At 40.6% G+C, this 17,941-nt stretch overlaps 2 protein-coding genes across 2 annotated transcripts; one reads left to right on the forward strand and one right to left on the reverse strand.

Moving 5' to 3' along the window:
- Nucleotides 1-936: 936 nt before the first annotated feature.
- Nucleotides 937-10,139, reverse strand: xpnpep3 (X-prolyl aminopeptidase 3, mitochondrial). Its single transcript, XM_044049965.1, has 12 exons — nucleotides 10,030-10,139; nucleotides 9,803-9,944; nucleotides 7,613-7,735; nucleotides 6,350-6,537; nucleotides 5,674-5,893; nucleotides 4,911-5,095; nucleotides 4,736-4,798; nucleotides 3,374-3,487; nucleotides 3,187-3,272; nucleotides 2,343-2,526; nucleotides 1,889-2,009; nucleotides 937-1,703 (listed from the first exon to the last, which is right to left on the reverse strand). Exons 2-12 carry the CDS (start codon nucleotides 9,870-9,872, stop codon nucleotides 1,537-1,539), a joined length of 1,521 nt encoding a protein of 506 aa, XP_043905900.1. The 5' UTR covers nucleotides 9,873-9,944; nucleotides 10,030-10,139; the 3' UTR covers nucleotides 937-1,536.
- Nucleotides 10,140-11,722: 1,583 nt separating this feature from the next.
- On the forward strand, nucleotides 11,723-17,585 carry st13 (ST13 Hsp70 interacting protein). Its single transcript, XM_044051541.1, has 13 exons — nucleotides 11,723-11,859; nucleotides 12,260-12,399; nucleotides 12,958-13,006; nucleotides 13,169-13,277; nucleotides 13,782-13,855; nucleotides 13,971-14,037; nucleotides 14,312-14,396; nucleotides 14,667-14,777; nucleotides 15,197-15,299; nucleotides 15,530-15,646; nucleotides 16,219-16,285; nucleotides 16,410-16,498; nucleotides 16,940-17,585. Exons 2-13 carry the CDS (start codon nucleotides 12,290-12,292, stop codon nucleotides 17,072-17,074), a joined length of 1,116 nt encoding a protein of 371 aa, XP_043907476.1. The 5' UTR covers nucleotides 11,723-11,859; nucleotides 12,260-12,289; the 3' UTR covers nucleotides 17,075-17,585.
- The last annotated feature ends 356 nt before the right edge of the window (nucleotides 17,586-17,941 follow it).

Below are 17,941 nucleotides of genomic sequence, written 5' to 3' on the forward strand. Positions count from 1 at the left end.
AGGGAGGGAAGGAGAGGGGAGGTTGTCTTCGTAGGTGTTCGGGATTGCTCGGAAATCGGTTCTCCACTCTTGACGGCAGTCGCCGACTGTATCTGTAGGGGACAGTGATGCTCCACTTTTATCTTGCACTGTCAGTCGACTACAGCAGCACTCGATGGTGGACTTTTACACACATATCCTACAGAAGAATACATTTGAGGTCTACAGTATTTATATTTTAACCTACTTAATGCACCTACTGTCAATTATTATTACAACCCAACATATTTACAATGTGAGCACCAGAGTTGAGGCATATGACCATATTTGCTGTGGGACCAGATTATGTCAAGCTGTCAAGCAATAAAAAGCTCAAAGAGATGTACTCCATCCCTGTTTGAACTGTACTGCACATCCACCAGAATGATTTTCCTCATCTGAGAAAGACATGCACTCATATGTGAATCTGGAGAAATGCACAAAAGTTACTCATGCAAAGACCTGAGACTGAGAGACCACAGGCATCACTACCATCTGACATCAGACATCTCATGAAAAAAAAACAGAACAGTTGAGCCATTGCATTAAAGAAGTTATGGCTCCTGAAGGATCAAAATGGATATTGACTGACAAACGGTCCTCATCCCTGAACAAGGACCTCAATTTCTAATTTGAAGGTCAGCAGTAGTGAGTGATCAAATTGTGATCTCAAAATAAAGACTTCTATCAGAGAAGTAACCACAGTAACCAAATACCAAATTGATGGAGACCTTTGTATAAAATCAGAATGGAGATCTTTGCCTATGTGACCATATAACCCTGAGGTGAAACACATCTGTCCTATTGCATTACAGTCAATGTTTTGTTGCCTAATTCAGTGTAGCCACTATTAAATCCTCATCACAAGTCGCCTTGTCCATCACAAGGAGCATCAATCAAACCCACAAAAGAGATTAGTTATGAAAGAAATATAGTTTTTTAATACATACAGTATAAACACCAATGTCCAAGAGATAATATTTTTCTCTGCTAAGAACAAAACCCCTCCCCACATATGTATAGAATCATTTATTTCATAATCTAGTGCATTGGTGTATTAGAGGCAGCTGTTGTTGACAGGTTCCTTATAATTTATTGTGTGTGTTTAAAGATGTAACATCCTCTGGACCTTATTATACTGACAATAATACTACAGAACAGTGAATGCATGTTCATTGCATCTGGTGTTTAAATCCTTTTTGCTGCAGCATGAACTGCCACATGTTTGAGTGTTAACAGACTAATTGTGAAGTGTGTGAACTGGCTTAAGAACTTAAAAGATTTAAAAACAAATAAACTTGACTTTTACTTGGCATGATTGTGACAATTCTGGAAAACATGATGTGGAGCACATACTGTAGTTTTTAAGAATGAAAATGCTGAGAGCACCATCACATTATTAGATAAACGTGGTGTATATATAGAGGCTGATCACATGTCACATGAGACATTGATGAGTTGATGAGTAGTTAAATTTTTATGGAGGATTACATCAGCTTTTCAAGGTTTCTCCCTGCCTCATCTCTGCGCACAAGCCTTTTCTACATCAGCAATGGTTTTTGGCGTGTCAGAAGACAATATCAGAGGGCCACCCTGGACTTGGATTATCACATCATCCTCGATCCTGATGCCCAAGCCACGGAAACGATCAGGAGCCTGGTCATTGTCCTTACAGATGTACAACCCTACAAAAGCAGAAAATGCATGAAAGCAGCAAAAACACGAGACGCATAGAAGAGGGGTAGTTCACCATATTAACTTCTTATAGAGGAAAATGTGAGTGTTTTTAACCATCTGAATCAGATTGAGAAAAAAAACTAAAGTTAATTAGTTAATTAATAAGGGAATTAAAAGTCTAGTAGAGTCATACCTGGTTCTATAGTGATGGCCATTCCTGGCTGTAGAGGCTGTGAGCGGGACAGCTCAGGAGTGTCGTGGACATCCATGCCTAGGTAATGTCCAACATGGTGGGGGCAGTACCGTCGAGCGGCCTAGGAGGTGAAAATAGAATAAATTTGAAGTCAGAACAAGGGCCTTTCTGCATGGAGTTTGCATGTTCCCACCATGTGTGAGTTGGTTTTCTCTGGGTTCTCTGGTTTCCACCCACAGTCCAAAAACATGCAGTATGGGGATTAGGTAAATTGGACACTCAAAATGACCGTAGGTGTGAGAGTGAGAGTGGATGGTTGTTTGTGTCTATGTGGCCATGTGATGGACTGGTGACCTGTCCAGGGTGACATTTTCTACCTACATTTATGAAGCATGACTAAATTCAGGATTAATCCCAGTGTCATTTCCAATACTGTACACTACCAGATTATTACCTGTAGTACATCAGAATCACTTGCACTGGTCTTGATGATCCCAAGCCTCCTGAGCTGTTGTCCCAGCAGAGCCAGCATGGTGCTGTAGATATGATCTAGACTGACACCAGGGGAACACAGAGAAATACAGGAGCGCTGCACTTCCAGGACAGCTTCATACAGCTCCGCCTGGGTGGGGCTGAATCTGACGGCAGAGAGGACAGGGCGTCATACATATAAGGCAGAGAGTTTGTGTCTCTTGTGCATAATAAGACAATAATCAAACACCCAGCCACATCACATATTTTAATTTCACTCAAGGTCCAGTGTGCTTTGGACAGTTTATGCTCTGCAGAAATGAGTCTTTTATATGTACTACATGAGGGGCCTTGCTTTATGGAGGTTGCCATTTTGCCCCAATATATTTCTACAGCAGCCTGAATGGACAAAGCAGCCACAGAGGGAATTTGATATTCTGATGCAGAAGCTTACTACACCAACAATGACATTTCCGTCTGGGAGAGTGGAGGGAGCTGTGAAAGTGAGTGTTTTCATCCTTTGGGCAAATGTATGCAAAGGCCACCGTAGTTCCCTGACACACAAAAGGATGGGTGAGTGGAGGAGTTTTTGCAACCTGCAATATCACCGTTAAATTTAAGTATTTTTTTTCACACTGGAAAAAACATTTAAGCAAATTATTTCCATTTACATTCAAATGACATCAAAACTAACTTTCTGTGTGTGTATAATTTTTATATGATGTGAGTTATAACCATAGCTGTGGTGTAATTGTATGTTTTAGCATAGGCATGATTTGTACATCGTGTACAAGTGGATCATTATCACTTTATTGTGTCAGACTTACTTTCCATTTACTGGCCATGTTCGAGTGATATCACTGACGTAACCAAAGTATTCACAACCACCATCGAGCAGCACCAGTTCACCATCCTGGTGCAGGAGAGGAGGGGAAAATAAATAAACATACTGTATGAACATATTTACTTATATGACAAGTTTGATCCTTTGGCACATGCAGCATCTTCCTTTACCTTTATGACCTGGTTGTTGTTTATATAGTGAAGAGTGTTGGCCCGATTACCTCCAGCAACCACAGGAGGATAAGCCAGGAAGTTTGCACCATGCAGCCGATTCTCAAAGTCAAACTGGAATAAGATTCAATGTTAATAAGGAGGGGCCAAGTAAATGAATGTGTTTGTCAGTGTAAATATTGTGGTGTGACCACAAATAAATCAGTGCAAGGAATATGAGAAATGTCACATATTTTCTTCACTATGTATCTGAAAAGAGAGTAAGGGGACATCAATTCAGAAGGCAGTCTTTAATGTGGCCCAGGCACCTTTGCACTCAGAACTAACTCAACAAATCACAGACGTTCTTTGGTATCTCATCTTCTTCCCGGCACAATTCATCGTTTAGCTATAATTCTATTTTCCTTTTCAGTTAATGTGCTATATTAATGTAATAAACCAACTGACAGGATGGCCCTGTTCAGTCTCTGCGCTAATGTGGACTGGCAACATACTGTACGTCCTTAGAGATCTGTTCACAAGTGGACAGCTTGTGATTAGATCAACCAAGTTCATCTGATCTCATATGGCATGAAAATAGGTCATGAATGTGTCTCCTCCTGTGTCTGTTGTGGAAAAACGCACAAGTAATTTCTGTTCTCAAAAACGTGTTTTAGCTCATGTCACTATAGTGATGCGTCAGTTGTCAATATATGTGTGTGTGTGTCAGTATAAGCAAGAAAAACAATGGTAAAAGTACAGTATGGTGATAAGTGTTAAAATTGTGACAGTGGTCAGAAAAAGATCAACGTATGGGCTTTGAGAAATGAAAACTTTCTCTTTTCAGAGTGTAACTGTAAAGGGTCAGAGGATGTCAGCTTTGCAGGTGGTCTTAATTGAATCCTTTAGCACTTCTAAAAGAATGTAGCCACATCTGTCCCAGACCACCTCTGATTGTGGTTTGAGTGATTGGATCTCAAGACAAATCGAGGAAGCATTTTGCATTAGAGCTGTCTACTTGTGATCAGATCACTCCAGATGGATGCTAGCCCCCGATCTGAAGGAGCTCAGCGTAATCTGATTTTCATTATGTGCATATAAACATACTGCTTGAAGATGACAGAAAATGCTTTCTGTGTGACCCTTGATAAAAAGTTGTCAAGACTGTAACTAAATGTGTGGTTTCTGTCAGCTTCTCAATTCTAATGAGGATTCATCCATTACTTTTACAGTAACTGAATAACCCATGATACTTAAGGGTGCAGTAGTTATATCAGATCATATAGATATACAAAGAAGATATATCAGATTATAAAATGCAGATCATAAAAGGACACGCATAATAGTGAAAGTCAAGTGTAGTCTGGAAAGATTTTCAGTTACCTTTGCAAAGAGGACAGCTTCATCCACGTCTCCTTGAGACAGCGCCATCGTCCTCCTAAAAGCCTAAAAGACAAGGTTGAGCAGGTGTTATGTGAAAAAGTGTTGGGCAGTTACGTGAAAAAATGGCCTTGCTTGCAGGTAGCAGAAGCAATAAGCTACAGTATTATACACCAACCTGTGCTGTTATGCGACCTGCTTCCTGCATGAGCGCCACCTCTGCTGAGCTCTTGAGGGCCCTGAGAGAGTGGATCAGGGGCTTGAGAGTGCGCGGCATGGGCCCCACCTCCAGCAGAGGATTTACATGAGCCTGGTGGAGTCGAGGGTGAACAGGCTGAGAGTTATCGTACCACAGCAGAGTGCCTGAAAGAGTATTGTTTAATGGGTTTATTACGTTACATTACAAAAGAAAACCACTCAGTACTTTGTAATAGTAAGGTCATAGTTAGCATTTTGTCTTAACCCTATAACTGTGACCATTGTACAAAGCATTCACCTTGACTCACTTGGAACAGCACGGCACTGTACAGAGACCTTCAGGTTTTTGTCAGCTGTCAATCTGTCAAGATTGGAATTATCCAATAAGACCCTGGTTACAGGTGAAGTCTGTACTGGTCAAACCTTGGCTTCAAAAAGGGAGTTTGTTTTGCAATTTTTAAATACAGTCTATGATGTGATAGTACAATTGGAGATAGAGGGGAAACACTGAGAGAGTGGAATGTAAATAGTAGAACCAGGGACCTGCTTCTTATTGAATGTATTTGAGAGGGGTTTTGTATTAATTTAATTTCACAGGTAACAAAATAAAAATCCTTTAGCTGGAATTGAGAAAACAACGGTTGTTCTATAACTCTGTGAAATCACAGCTCCACTGTTTCAAAATTTACTGTAAAAAATAAAACATTTCTGACAGGCACCCTCACACTTTCACATCCACGCACCTTTAAGGGAGTGGAGCACCAAACCCAGTTCTTCAGTGCTATGAACTCTCTCTATGCCGGTCAAAGCGGCAGCCCCATCCTTCCCTGACCGAGGCCCGTCCCACAGCTCTCGCCCTGGGTCTCTGCGGGGCACAAACAAGATGGCCTGATCCGGTCGCCCTTTCCCATGAAGAACCAAGGCACTGTCTGGCTCGAGGAAGCCAGTGAGATAGAGGAAATCCTGGGAAACATTTAATTCCTAGTTATTTGGTGAAGGTGTGTCAGAATTTCAATTACTAACGCAACCAACAACAAATGATATATAAAAGGGTTAGGGTTACATCACACAATAAAATAAATTGTGCACAAGCTGTTTACATTAGCTGTTTATGATAAAATAAAAATAGTCAGGCCAAATTAGAAAATATAGTGACTGTCTTAGCTTTGCCTTGTGCTGTAAGAAATAAAATGTGGTGCCGAAATGAACAGAGCCTCTCTAAACAGGACACAGCACAAATGTGAGCCTTCAAATTAAAATTAAAATGTTTCTTTCAAAATACTGGACTGCATTTGACTGATAAACAGAACTTCCAATACTTTTAAGTACATTTACAACTGCTGCTTTTAGCTGTGTCTGTTTATCAAGCTGTAGAACTATCACAAATAATGCTGAAGCAACATGACACCAGACACGCACCTGGTTTTGGTGGAAGGGATAAGGGATGTCATTGCTCATGTAGCGGGTGGGATGGGACAAAACAATGACGACATGGGTGCTAGAGGATGCAGACGGTCCCAATCTGTCTGCCTGGGCCTCAATAAGAGAGGCCAGCCGGTGTCTACGGAGCTCGTACTCTGTCTGACTCAAGCCCGGGGTCACCTCACCTGAGGAACACAGGTCAGAAATGTGGTGTCATGCAAAAACAAGTGACGCAAAATAATGAGGGGGGAAGATAAATACCCTGCACAACATAAATACCAACAGCAGTTTACCAAGGGGGAAAGTGAAGTAGAGAAAACATGTATTCCAACTCTACCATTGTATAAATGCAGTATCACAGAGCAGAAGGAGCTGAATTTTTAAGAAAATCCCTAAAATTGTTCCTGGGATATCAACAAACACAGTTTGTGAGTTCATAGTCAAATGGACAAAAGCCTATTTCCATAAATCACAGATAATTATCAAGTTTATTATCAAGAGAGACAAACTCAAGGAGATGAGGGAAGGGAGAATAAAATAATGATTGGAGAAAAGTAACTTCACACTGCGTGATGTGAATAAAGAGACATGTAGACAGCACAGAGATTTATAGGCTTTCATTTGTGCTGTTGTTAAATACACCAGACTCCTCTGTTAAATGTAGAGATTTTAGCCATTTCTTTGCTAAATGTTGGAGATTAACACATGTTTTCAGGATTTTGAAGTCTTTTTAATTGATCTACAGTTCAGCATTGAACGGTTTGATTCTTGTGTCGGACGTCTTGCTCATGACTCTTCCTGTGACGACACTCTGGTGGTTGACAGTCTCAGCCAGAGCAGGTACTAAAAAAAGTAACAGGTACCAGGTACTATCGCTAATGGTAAAGCAAAAAAAAAAAAGAAGTCCCGTGCCGAGGCAAGTCGAGTCGCGCTGGAACCAAGTAGTGGAAAAGTGGCATATGACGTTTATCGTTTTCTCTCCACCACCACAAATCATTCTCACACATACAAAAACAGAGAGAAAGCAAAAGGATAAAAACCCAGTCATGTCCTCTGTTGTTTATGCGATGCTTTGGTATTTTTTCTGTTGTGAATCTGTCTTTGCTCAAGGAAGTTTTCACTATCTGGACCTCTTGGAATAATAATTCGCTAATTATACACAAGTGTATGACGCCCAAAAGAAATAACTATGTCTTGAGCCTGTTGCTAAAAGGCATAAATGTGTTGGTTCTTGGCACAACACTGCAGCACTATACTCACCATGTTTAATGAGGTGTGGATGTGTGAAAGGGCTGGGCTGGCCCAGGTACCGATGTGGAACTGTCTTTGGTTTCAAACCTCCTGGTTTCAACGAAATGCTTCTGTACGAGCACCAAAAACAACCTGCAGACAGAAAGAGTAGTAGTAGTAGTTTCTAATAAAAAATTTAACAATATTATGGATCTTTGTTACCTTCTCTTATTATATTTTGACATCTTTGGATATTGTCACTTTAAAGAAACAGGAGGCTTTAAGGTTGAATTGTGAAACACAATACTGGCCTAGTAAAAACCACCAAGGAAAAGAGGACGACTCTCTATAGAGCCATGAAGACTGCAGACTGAAGACTACATGACTGATGGCAAAAGCCATAAGGGAAGGAAATAATATGTCTCAACTTACTACCCAGTATCTCCATACTCCTTATGAATTAAAGCTGTATTAAAGTGCATAACTTGTGGTGAGTTTGGTTGTTGAATGTTGAATGTCATCATTCCGCCTCTGTTTGGTCTTTGTGAATGAAAACAATGTAACAACATTTGTATGCTGCGTCCTTCATCTGAAAACAGGCTCTGTCAAGCAATACTATCAGAAACACAGCACAGGAGCCCTGCCAGGTTAGTGTGGATGACAGCTGTGTCCGCAGTAGAATTTAACTGAGCAGTGTCGATGTAGCCTAAGCACCATGGGGCAGGCAGGGTAAGAAGCATTAATCCCGTCAAACTGGTGACTGACAGGTTTTTTTTGAACAGACGCATTTATTTTGGAAATTTTTAGTGGGTGCTTCGCTGTATTGGCAATCACAGGATACCTGCAATGGGATACGCGACACGATACACATAATAAAGATATTGCAAGACAATCATAGAGTGATACGTCATGATATCTGCCTAACTGAAGAATACAAAACGTCCATGAACAGTTAAAAGTGCAGGAACAAAGGCGCCACCATTATCCTTTCCCTCACTCATTTGTGCAGTGCTGCTGCAAGGAGACATCAAGTAGTAGTAGAGTACCTTCATTTATTCATTTAAGTATCAATATTTGCCACAGCAAATTAATTATCGTATTGTACGCAACATATCACCAAATTGATATTTGGACCCACCCCTAGTTTTCTGTCATATTCCACCACATTTGTAGCCGTCTTGCTTTACTAGCTAAAGCAGTGGTCACCAACGTGGTGCCCGCGGGCACCTGGTAGCCCGCGAGCAGCCAACGAGGTGCCCGCGGGCTCATTTCACTTCACCTCACTTGTATGTATCCATATGATCACTGAGTAAAATGTCCTTGATATTGTTTATGAAAACTGTGATAATCATTAGGAGTAAGCACTGGAATTAATGTGTATGCAATTGAATGCATAATATTTATCATTTAAATGGTAAACTGCATAAAATGTTAATATGGTAGCCCTCCATATTATTCTCTAACCTTCAGGTAGCTCTCGGTCTCAAAAAGGTTGGTGACCCCTGAGCTAAAGGTTGCAGGTTTGAACGGAACAGACAGTTGATTATACTGTATCACGGTTTGAAATTTTGCAGTTAAGAAGAGCACTTTACACTTCAGTGTGAAAAGACCGGTACCCAGTGTGCGAAAGACATCATGGTTGCAATGGTCACAAGTTCAACTCCACCCCTGGCTGATTATACTCAATTCCATTCTAAGTCGCTTTGGATAAAGCGTCTGCTAAATAACATGTAATGTAATGTAAAAAAGTTATAAATAAATAAAGATTATTTCCTGTTATATTATGGACTCTTTGATGTTGTACACTATTTGTCATGTCAGGACAAAGTGCAATAGGATTGCACAATGTGCAGTATTCTTATATACAAGCAGCAGTGTTCATAATGTTCATGTTGGTGTGTGAGTAGCTTTACAGCTGTTTTATGTCTTAACTCTAAGAGAATTGCACAAAAACACATATGCACCAGTACTGATTGCACGTACAAATGTCACAATAATACATGTTGAATAAGAGGTCACATGGTACTATTGACTGAATATTTAACAATACACTATAAAATGTTACTCCGAAAACAAGCAGCTGTTAAATAAATGTAGTGGGGTAAAGGGTTTAATATTTCTTATGTGTGGGTAATGGAGTACACCCATAAAGAAAGTAAAATTGAGAGATATTATACACAATATAGTGGAAAAGGTAGTACCACACAGTGTTGGACCCACCTCGGTTCCACAGAGGCCGCGGCAGCAGTTTGACTGTAGACCGCAGGACAGTGCTGGCCGAGGGCAACATTGCTGCTGCTGCTGCTGCTGCAACTGGAGGACACACGCACGGAGCTGTGTTACCGCATGTCGTACAGCAGCTCTACACCGGAAGAGTCACATTCAGTCAACAAGGTCACCACACTATATATTTACTCACACAGTCCTGTGTTGCTGCTGCGACTTACCGGCGTTAAATGTTATAAAAGAAACATGTATCGCGTTAGTTTCACAGAAACCCTAGCTAGCTACTCTGTTGCTCTCATATCACTTGACTTATCCACATTCATTCGTTTCTGAGGGGATTAGTTACCCTGGGTTTGGCTTCTCAGGCAGAGGCGTCGGTTCCGCCTCCTTTTCATGATTAATAATAGATCTCACTATTTTTTTAAAAACATACATTACTTGCATTTGATTGAAACTGTCTGGGATGTAACTGCTGTTTAATGGCACATGAGGGGAGAAATGTGATGAAACTCATCTAACAGATGAGACTACACAATGAACAATCACTTCTCAAAGGCAATGAATAAATCCATTTAAAACAAACTTCAAGTTGCTTAAAAGGAAAGTTCAGATTTTTTGAGGTACTGACACACATTATCATGACTCTTTTAATCACTTAATCATTCTTTCATCCATCCAGCACATCCCATATTTAAGTTTTCATCGTTCTGGACATGTGCAATAATGTCTGTGTGTGACTGTCTTTCTCAGTTAGTTTAGGATTTTGTAGTCTTTTGTTTATCTTTTTCTTATAGTCTATGTTTTACTATATTCTGTAAATGTTTGCACTGGAAAACCTGCACTTTTAATTTGCATTGTGCAATGTCTTGTTCAATAAAGTTTCTGGTCTGACTTCACAAACAAGAGAGCTGCAGATTACTTGGGGGTTTCTGTGAGTCATCGACTCAAACAACATGAGATTGAGTCCAGCAAGTTTCTTAAGGCTTTGGTACAGCGAGTGAGCAATTTACCAATTTACCAATTTCAGTTTCCATTTGGTAAAAGCTGCTGCCTATCTATGAGAAAAAGTGGCCAACATATCATATTCTGAAGATATGGTAGACTTTAGCAGGTATAGATTTTATTAGATGAGCCTTCTATTAAGTGGCTAATATTTGTAAGAGCTAGTGTTTGGACAGCAGCAAATTTGGCACAAGTCAATGTTAATAATGTGGCAACACGACATACAAGCATATTCAAATAATTTAAAATCAAGCTTTAAAAAAATCAAAAAATCAAACCAAATTCATCTGTTTTCAGTCAAATGTGTCGGAAATGATGATAAAACCTTTACTTTTTGCTTGGTAAGCAGTTAGACTTATCATTTGCCATGTTTCAATTACTTTGAATTAACCTTTGTGATGATGTAATGAAAATGTGCAGCTTTTAGAATGTTTTAGGATTTTAGGAATGTGTTGTACAAATATTTGTTACATCACAGTTCAGACATTCACCCGTTCACATGCTTCAACATGGGGTTAAGTGTCTTTGCTCAAGGAAACATATACACTGGCAGAACCAGGAACCTTCCAGTTGAAAGGCAACTCGTCCTCCCACTGATCTACCATGGCTCAATCCTTACTCCTTACCTTTTTTAATACATTTACTTTAATTACATTTTATGTATAACAAAAAAGTACTTTTGATACTTAAGTACAGTAAACGTTATATACTTTAAGATTTTTACTTAAGTAATATTATTTAAAAAAAAGTGAATCTGTGTAACTGTAGTTTGACTAGTAAGACGTTGCAGATATCGGTAGCGAATAATAATATACCGGTTAAATGTTAGAACGGCTCACCTAGGTTTGTGGTTTCATGGCGGATGCCTGACAGACACACACGAGGGCAGCAAATGTCTGATATGTTTACCGGTCTGTCCAACAACTTGCCTGAGCGAAAACACCAGAGCGAGCCGTCAGGCGCAGTCAGTGAAGTGAAGCGGTGCTGAAACTCGGCTGCACTCGTCCCGTGTTTCTTCTGTGAACCCAAAGGCATACATCCCCGAACAGGTGCGTCTCACTTTAATCATTTAAGTTTAAGATTGCTGCAGCTCCGAGGTATTCTGCGTTTACAGGTCCATCCGTACTGCAGGCTTAGCTAGCTAAGTGCGGCTATCATGCGTCAAATATCCCTCACGTCACTGAGACAGATTCGCATTTCTAGAAACTTCTAGCATGTGGATGTTTATGGGTGTGATGCTTCACAGTAAACTGTGCAGGTGTAGTTGGGTTATTGTGAGGTGTGAGTAGTGATCTCATTGAGGCTTCTCTGGACCGTTATTCACTTCCTGCTGCTAGTTAGCGTAGCTAGCTTAGTTAGCGCCGTTGGAGTTAAACATTAGCGACTGAGCGCGTAAACAAGGGAGAGTCGGTTAAGCTGTGGATTGTGTCTCTCTGTTTCCGCACACAGCGCACTCTGTAGTGGACGTAACGGAGCACCATGGACCCACGCAAAGTGGCTGAGTTGAAGACGTTCGTGCAGTTGTGCGAGTCCAACCCCGCGATCCTGCACCTTCCAGAGATGAGTTTCTTCCGGAGCTGGCTGCAGAGGTCAGTGCGCCATGGAGTTGTTCCAGCCTGTGTGACTGTGGGCACATTGCACATTAATTCATGTTTTCATATAACAGATTCACAGAGATTTTCAGCATGCGATTTAAGTTTTGGATATGTTGTTAAACAGACTGTGGGTGTCCCACGTGCCCTGTCCCGCCCACCTTTCAGTGCAAACTACTGATCTATGGACGTTAACATAAATGGCTTATCTGGATTTTCTCCAGTCCATCACAGGGCCACTTTGAGACAAGCAAGCATCCACTCTCATACCTACAGTCAATTTAGAGTGCCTAATCCCTAAATGTGCATGTTCTGGACTGTGGGTGGCACACACCAGGAGAACATGCAAACTCCATGCAGACCAGGTCACTGAAAAAGCAAGAGTGCTCCACCAATTGTGTTGCCCTTTATGGCAGATTATCATATCTATCTATCTGTCTATCTATCTATGTCAAACTGCAAAAATGTAGTTGCATAAACGTGTATGTAACATTTTGACTGATTTTCAAAATATACAGTAGTTGCTGATTCATCGTCTTGAATTGTATATTGCAGCATGGGGGCAGCAATCCCTTCTCCTCCCAAGACGAAGGATTCATGTCAGGTGATAAATACTGTCATGCTATGTTATGTTTACATTTTTATTACACATAGATATGTGTTTAAAAAAAGTTAAAAATGAATAGTTCTGGGAGTTAATGTTGGCTGCATGTGATGATACTCATCAGTCACCTTGTGCTGTAACCGAGTGCTCTCTGACCTGCAGGGTGGCTGTCCCTGTGGTCCTGCTCCGACAGCAGCTCCACCACCTGAGCCCCAGTCTCAGCCTGAGCCTGAGCCTCGTGCACCATCTGAGAGTGAGGAGAGTGAAATAGGTTTGTTCATCTCACACGTTTAATGACAACTCTGAACTTAGGGTTCAAATTTTTCCTACGATCTGTGATCAGACTACACATTTATTGCACTTTTCCACCGTACAATACTAGCACGGCTCAACTCTACTCGTTTAGTGATAGTACCTAGTACTTTTTAAGTACCTGTTGTGGCTGTTCTGACTGTTAGTCAAATAAATTATAATTGAAAATTATATTAAATTAATATTTCAGATCAGTGACTGTGTCATGCAGGAAGTACTGAACTAATCTTTTTAATTAACTGATTCTGATGTATCATGAAAAAGTGCCATTAGTCAGGTTAGACAGCAGCTAGTTAACTTAGCTGAGCTTAAAGTATGTAGTAACTTGTTAGAAACAGCTAGCATGGTCGTGTCTAAGGTTAATACAATTCTACCAGTATTGCTCACAACAGTCAGACATACTCATAGCAGTGTTTTGGTGACAGAAGTTACACAGTGGAGATTGTTGTCTGTGCTTTTTCAGAAATCGACCAAGAGGGAGTGATTGAGCCAGACGCAGTTGATCCAGAGGAGATGGAAGAGGTTGAAGATATTGAGGTGCATTTTTATGTTTTTTTTTTTTTAGCTCTTCTGTTATGCCTGCTAATCTTAAAATGATTACTAATCATACATGCAATTACTCAAATACAGTCATGTCCTTACATTTGCTCAGGTCACAGAGGAGATGATGGACCAGGCCAGTGAGAAGAAGGTAGAAGCCATTAATGCACTGGGAGAAGGTAGGTTCACACGCTGTCCTGAAAACATTTGATTAGATAAGATAAAGACATGAATATAAAAGTATAAGAGAAAGTATTAATATCAAGAGATAAAATGAAAAAAGGCACATGATTATTGTTCAGTTTTACACTGAACCTACACCAAAAACCTATAATACAGGTGTTTAATTACCAAAATATGATTTTAAAAATAGTGCAAACATGGAGACACGGCTCCTGTGTTTATCCTGTAACTAGAATTAATTATTTATATCTTTGATACATTTGTTTACAGGTGATCTGCAGAAAGCTGTGGATCTTTTCACTGAAGCCATCAAGCTGAACCCATGCTTAGCCATCTTGTACGCCAAGAGAGCAAGGTGAGAGTGAGATACACATCATTGTATTTTATACAGTTACAATACACGACAATACCATTCAGCTTTTTAACCATAACTCCTAGACCGGTTGCGATAGCTAGAAACTTTAAAAACTATGGACTGGCGATCTGTCCAGGGTGTATCCCGCCTTTCGCCCTATGTTAGCTGAAATTGGCACAGCATTTTGTGTTGACAGACACGGTCTTTCTGCATCATGCCTACCTTTTTTTTTTTGTGAATGAGTGTAATCAGCTGTGCTCTTTGTGTTAGTGTCTTCATCAAGATGCAGAAACCGAATGCAGCCATAAGGGACTGTAACAAAGCCATCAGCATCAACCCAGACTCGGCACAGCCTTACAAGTGGAGGGGGAAAGCTCACAGGTACATTTCTGTTCTGTTGAACTGTTCTACTAGGTCAGATCCTTTCCTGTGTGTTAAGTTAACCAGCAGCGGGTTATCTCGCTCTTAACCGGAACCCTCAGTGTAAATTCACCTGTATGATACTTGTTGTTCTAGGTCTGTGTTTCCCCAAGCCTCTTTATATAGGGACCAATTTTATAAAAATGGCAAACTATTGTGACCCACTCTAATCTATTTCTGTTGGACGTAGATCAACAGACCCGAAAAAAAAATAAAAAAATGACTGACCTTTTTTGGGCTATGAAATGTGACTGGGAATTATTATTCCAGATCTAGAATAATTGAGACTTTTATAAAGAGTGGGGGGGAAAAAAGACTATGCAGTTTGATTGTGCAGTTTTTAATTAACCCTGCTGATGAACGTGTGTCTGCTGCTGCAGGCTGCTGGGCCACTGGGAAAAGGCAGCCAAGGACTTGGCTACAGCCTGTAAACTGGACTATGATGAAGACGCCAGTGCACTGCTAAAGGAGGTCCAACCGAAGGTACAGTCCCCAAAAATAAAGGGAATAAAACTCCTTGCAGCCATTTTACAGCCATAACTATAATGCATTTTATATGAGCTTGGAACATGTCGTGATTTTATATTGAGTTCCAGCACAGAATACTCCGGTTTGAGCAGCATTTGTGATTTCCATTTCAATCTTTGCATAGTTGTGACACAGAATAACAGTTTATGGTCTGTCACTCTTTGCATTCCTCCATTTGTTTTCAGGCAAACAAGATCATCGAGCATAGACGCAAGTACGAGCGCAAGAGAGAAGAGAAGGAGATTAAGCAGAAACAGGATCGGATAAAAAAAGCAAGAGAAGAACACGCTCGTGCTCAGAAGGTGAGTTTCTGTCAGTTTTGTAAAAAATAGAATAAATTGACCTTTTTTTTTTTAGTTGAACTTTACACAGTGTGTAATAAAAGATGCTCAAAGGTATTATTGATATCTTTTGTCTTAAATATGTATGTACCTGATGGCTACATGCAAGCTATTGCTGTACAGAGATCACCAGAAAACCAGTTCATCCCAGTATTATAATAAAAATGCACTTGGATGGAGCTGCTTATTTTATAGCCGACACTCCATGGTAACTCAGATCAGCTTCCACACAGTAGAGAAATACCGTACCTTGTTCATTTCCACATTATTTCATTCGTACACCAAACCCTAGTCACTTTGAGTTTTCATGAGGCCTCGGAAAACATCAGTGGTAACTAGGGCTGCAACCAATCTCATCAATTTCGTCAATTCATCAATTATTTAATGACTTCTTTGTATGGAGTTTTAAATATTAGAAAACGCTGTCAATTATGAAAGTAGTTTATTGTAGTAGTTGTTGCAGCCCTAGAGGTAACCACTGACCCCTTGAACACCTCTTGACTTGTGTCCCCTGCTTTTGTCTCCTTCAACAGGAAGAGGAAGCACGACAGACTAGAGGAGGAGGAGGAGGAGGAGGAGGAGGAGGAGGATTCTTTCCAGGTATGAGGGTGGAGACAGACCCATTCATTGCATGGCAGGACCAAAAGATTAAAAATGAACTGTAAATAGGAATTAGTCATGTTATTCAGTAAACAAGTTAACAGGTCTTGTTGTTGTTCTGAAGGTGGTGCTGGATTCCCAGGTGGAGCTCCTCCTGGCATGGGAGGTCTTGGTGATCTCCTGAAGGACCCTGAGCTGCTTAGTGCCATGCAGGTAATTTAATGCATTTAATGAAGCGACACAGGGCATGATTTTTCCTTGGGTGTGGGTGTTGACGTGTTTTTAATTCAAATACTAGATCATGTGCTTTTGAACCTGTGGCAGTGCAGCATAGGCAGGGACTAAATGTGGTTCAGTAAAAGAGAAAAGACGGAGGGGCAGGATCCCGTTTAAACTGTCACAGCCACTGCACCATGAGAATTAAACTCTTCGAAGATTTTCTTCTCTTCCACTCATAGACCTTTCACACCAGCATAACTCATACCTACTTTTGATCCGACCAAGCACCAAGGTTCTGAGACTCCAGAACGGAACCAGAACTGTGTCTGTTGTGTATTCTAAAGATAGATTCAGGAATCATTTTAAATGCCAGGCAGCCAGGCTGAGGCTTGTATGGGAAATGCATTGTGTTAATGACTCTATATCAACCTCTAGGACCCAGAGGTGATGGCTGCCTTCCAGGATGTGTCGCAGAACCCAGCAAACATCTCCAAGTACCAGAACAACCCCAAAATCATGGCACTCATCACCAAGCTGAGTGCTAAATTTGGAGCTTCACCACAGCCTTAATTGGCAACGGTAAAGATCCGAGTGGATAGTGGATACGAGGTGAAACAACATGGAGAGCTTTTCAACAATTATTTCACTGTGTGCAGATCAAACATGGGAGCGGGTGACCGATTAATTGGAGTGAGTTACTGAAAGCGGGGGTCGTTTAGCACTTAGCGATGTCTCAATAAAGCAACCCGATGGTTAGGAGGTCAGGTGTGATACTTAGATAAACTCTGATGCATCTCAGCTGGGACTTCTCTTAACCACAGCAGGTCAATATTTCGTAACCTGTACCTGGAAAAGCTAAACTGTGAGTGCCTGCTTTAAGACACTAGTTCATTTTTACAGGCATTTAATACACATTTTGGGTTATCTATTGGTTAGTTTCTTTTCTCTGAGCAGTGTCGACCTCTCACACATTACTGTCGGCACGTTTGTGAACAGTTCTTTCCTTGTTAATGCAAAAAAATTCTGACCCTAATGGGGAATAACGATCACAATAATAAAACCTCTGTTACTGCAAACTTGACATGCTCTGTAGTTGACCTTTTTTGTTTTGTTTTTGGGTTTTTTTGTCATCTTTTACACCCACAGATTTTCATTTGTATTTCTCTTCCAGGAAGCCCTTCCCTGGACCCTCTGTGGTCTTCTGACGCCAATTAATGTTTACAAGCAACACATTGAATCCAGCAGCAGCAGATTGTATATAGTTCTCATTAAATTCATCCTTAACACCAAGCATATTGCTGATATTTGCACCAGTGCACTTTGCATTACCGTTACGCAATGGTTTTTGAAAGCTGGGACATTGCACGCTAAAGTCAACATGTGGTTAATATGTTTATCTCTCGCAGTCTTTCATGAAGTAAGAAATCAGCATCTTTG

The sequence above is a fragment of the Solea senegalensis genome, linkage group LG19, assembly GCF_019176455.1.
Source record: "Solea senegalensis isolate Sse05_10M linkage group LG19, IFAPA_SoseM_1, whole genome shotgun sequence".
In the NCBI taxonomy this organism is placed as follows: domain Eukaryota; kingdom Metazoa; phylum Chordata; class Actinopteri; order Pleuronectiformes; family Soleidae; genus Solea; species Solea senegalensis.